Here is a 2,926-nt window from a genome sequence, read left to right on the forward strand (position 1 = left end):
CCTTTAATTCCATTTATAATTGGTTTGGGAAAATATATAATTAAAGCATATATTATGGAAATATTAAAAGGGTACGTAGCTAGCTAGCTAGCTATAGGATTAAAGTGTGAAGAGACTTGGAGTTTGTGGACGTTGAAGCAAAGAGACATATCCTTTAACTGTATATATATATATATATATATATATATATATATATATATATATATATATATACACACACACAAAGCGGCGATAAAGGGTAATTTGGTGAAGAAACACACAAGTATGGAGGCCGGAATTCTTCTAAAAATACGGCGTTGATTGTTTGTAATCTATGAATATTCAATCTCCAAATTCTTCCTATAAATACCACCTCCACCTGCTTCAATGTCCCATCACTCTCCAAGCAAAATTAACTCCCTTTCCTTCCACTACTGATCACTTGCATTAATTGTTATCAGTCAAAAAAGAAAAAAAGAAAAGTATGGCAGTCCTTCCACTTCTTATTGCTCTTCTCTCCATCATTTTCTTTGCCGCCTCACCTATAGCCAAAGCAGCACAATACAGTGTGCTAAGTTACGGAGCCATGCCTGACGGAAAAACTGACTCAACCAAGGCCTTTGCGGCTGCTTGGTCACAAGCATGCGCCTCCACACAGCCAGCCACTATCTCTGTTCCTAAAGGGAGTTTCGCTTTAGGTCAAGTGAGGTTTCAGGGTCCTTGCAAGAATAATGCTATCTTGGTACGTATAGATGGTACCCTAGTCGCTCCATCAGACTATGGGGTCCTTGGTAGGGCTCAAAATTGGCTAATCTTTGAGCATGTTAATGGGGTTACTATATCCGGAGGGACTCTTGATGGACAAGGAGCAGGACTGTGGTCATGCAAGAATTCCGGCAAGGATTGCCCCAGCGGCGCCACGGTATGCTAGTCATATGCATGACATAATGAAATATCTTACAGTTTTGGCCTGTAGACGAAAATCACGCCATCTATTTTCAATTTCTTAATTTTCTTGTTAATCTATTTATGGTGCAGTCACTTGAATTCTCCAATTCAAACAACATCGCAATTACCGGATTGGCATCATTGAATAGCCAAATGTTCCACATTGTCATCAATGCCTGCCAAGACGTCAAAGTGCAAGGAGTGAGAGTCTCTGCTGCCGGAGATAGCCCTAACACCGATGGAATTCACGTGCAATCATCGACCGGAGTCACCATCTTGAATTCTAGGATTGGAACTGGTGACGATTGTGTATCAATTGGCCCTGGTACCTCTAATCTTTGGATTGAAAATGTGGCATGTGGACCTGGCCATGGAATCAGGTAATGAAGAAAATAATAGTGAAATGATAATCAACTACACAATAATATCAATTATCATGTGCACCTAATTATATTTAATACGTTGCTAATTATGGGAACTGAAAGATAATAATGTGTACATGACTGATGTAGCATTGGAAGTTTGGGCAAGGATTCTCAAGAGGCTGGTGTGCAAAACGTAACAGTGAAGACCACTACATTCACAGGCACAGAAAATGGAGTGAGAATTAAGACATGGGGAAGGCCTAGCAGTGGTTTCGCCAGAAATATTCTTTTCCAACATGCAGTCATGACTAATGTCCAAAATCCCATAGTAATCGACCAGAACTATTGCCCCGGCGAGAAGGGCTGCCCAGGCCAGGTACGTTAAATTTACCGTCTATACTATTTTTTATTAGATTCTGATCAATGGTAACACATAAAATACACTAAAATCTTTCTCCATTTTCTTGTACATTAAACAGGTTTCCGGTGTGAAAATTAGTGATGTGACCTACCAAGATATCCATGGATCATCAGCAACAGAACTTGCGGTGAAATTTGATTGTAGCAAAACAAATCCATGCTCGGGGATCAAATTAGAAGATGTAAAACTCACTTACAACAATCAACCAGCAGAAGCGTCATGTAGCAATGCTGGGGGAGTTGCTTCAGGCGTGGTTCAGCCTACTAGCTGTTTATAAGAGCCTGAAGATGGCTAGTTTACTAAGCATGCAATGAAGAAGAAATAGTACGTACTACCATACACACATATATAAGAGAAAAAAAAAAAAATTGTCATGAGCGAATTATAGCTCATTGAGTCAAAGTTCATTGCTTGAGCCCGAGGCACATTTCTGCCCGACCTTTGCAATTATAGTTATAGTTGATGTAAGAATTATATTCTCTACTTAATAAACTTCGATTTCTTTTTTAAAGCTTGACTCAGAATTATGCTGTTGGTTGAGAAGTATGATAGTGGTGCTGTGTTTGTTGCTAAACCATAGCTTAATTCCCTAAATAAATTATCATAAAATATACAAATATTTATTTACTTTCTATCATTCACTGTTTCGAACTTTCTGACGACGATTAATTCTTAATTTAAGTGAACAAGGCAAGTCTCTTCTGCACTAGCATCTACGTCTATAGCTATAATAAGTTTTTCTGCTAGAGACAAGGGTTGCCTCGTTCTCGTTACAATTTAAGCAGAAAACTTCCTTCCATATTGACAGGAAGTGATCGACCATCATCTCAAGCTAAATGTTATGAAACACTTGTACTTCTGCAGTAACAATGGCACACTTCATCTCACATTCAAAATTGTTGAAAAAATTGAAGTAAAAGATGGTTGGAGACTTCTTGAAAGGGGTAGCTATTTTTTCAATAAAAACAGAGAACCCACCCTATCCACTGCAAGAAGTTAGCCTATCATTTAAAAAAGACTGATTCGAAAGACAAGGTCCAATGAAGTTGCCCTGATAATAGATTGTTTTGCAATGCAAAAAACCTTACCCATGCATGGAAGTGGTCCTTGAGCCCCACATCTGTTTCTAGACAAAAGAGAGATATCCTTGAAATTCATTCCAAAATTATCTTAGAGATAAATTTATTTTATATTTTTATTTTTGACCTTCCAA

At 38.1% G+C, this 2,926-nt stretch overlaps 1 protein-coding gene across 1 annotated transcript; it reads left to right on the plus strand.

The window, feature by feature from the left end:
- The first annotated feature begins 376 nt into the window (after positions 1-376).
- Positions 377-2,224, plus strand: LOC133672358 (polygalacturonase-like). Its single transcript, XM_062092748.1, has 4 exons — positions 377-901; positions 1,018-1,307; positions 1,440-1,668; positions 1,772-2,224. The coding sequence occupies exons 1-4, from the start codon at positions 464-466 to the stop codon at positions 1,988-1,990; spliced, it is 1,176 nt and encodes a 391-aa protein (XP_061948732.1). The 5' UTR covers positions 377-463; the 3' UTR covers positions 1,991-2,224.
- The last annotated feature ends 702 nt before the right edge of the window (positions 2,225-2,926 follow it).

This window comes from Populus nigra, chromosome 14, assembly GCF_951802175.1.
Source record: "Populus nigra chromosome 14, ddPopNigr1.1, whole genome shotgun sequence".
NCBI classification, from domain to species: domain Eukaryota; kingdom Viridiplantae; phylum Streptophyta; class Magnoliopsida; order Malpighiales; family Salicaceae; genus Populus; species Populus nigra.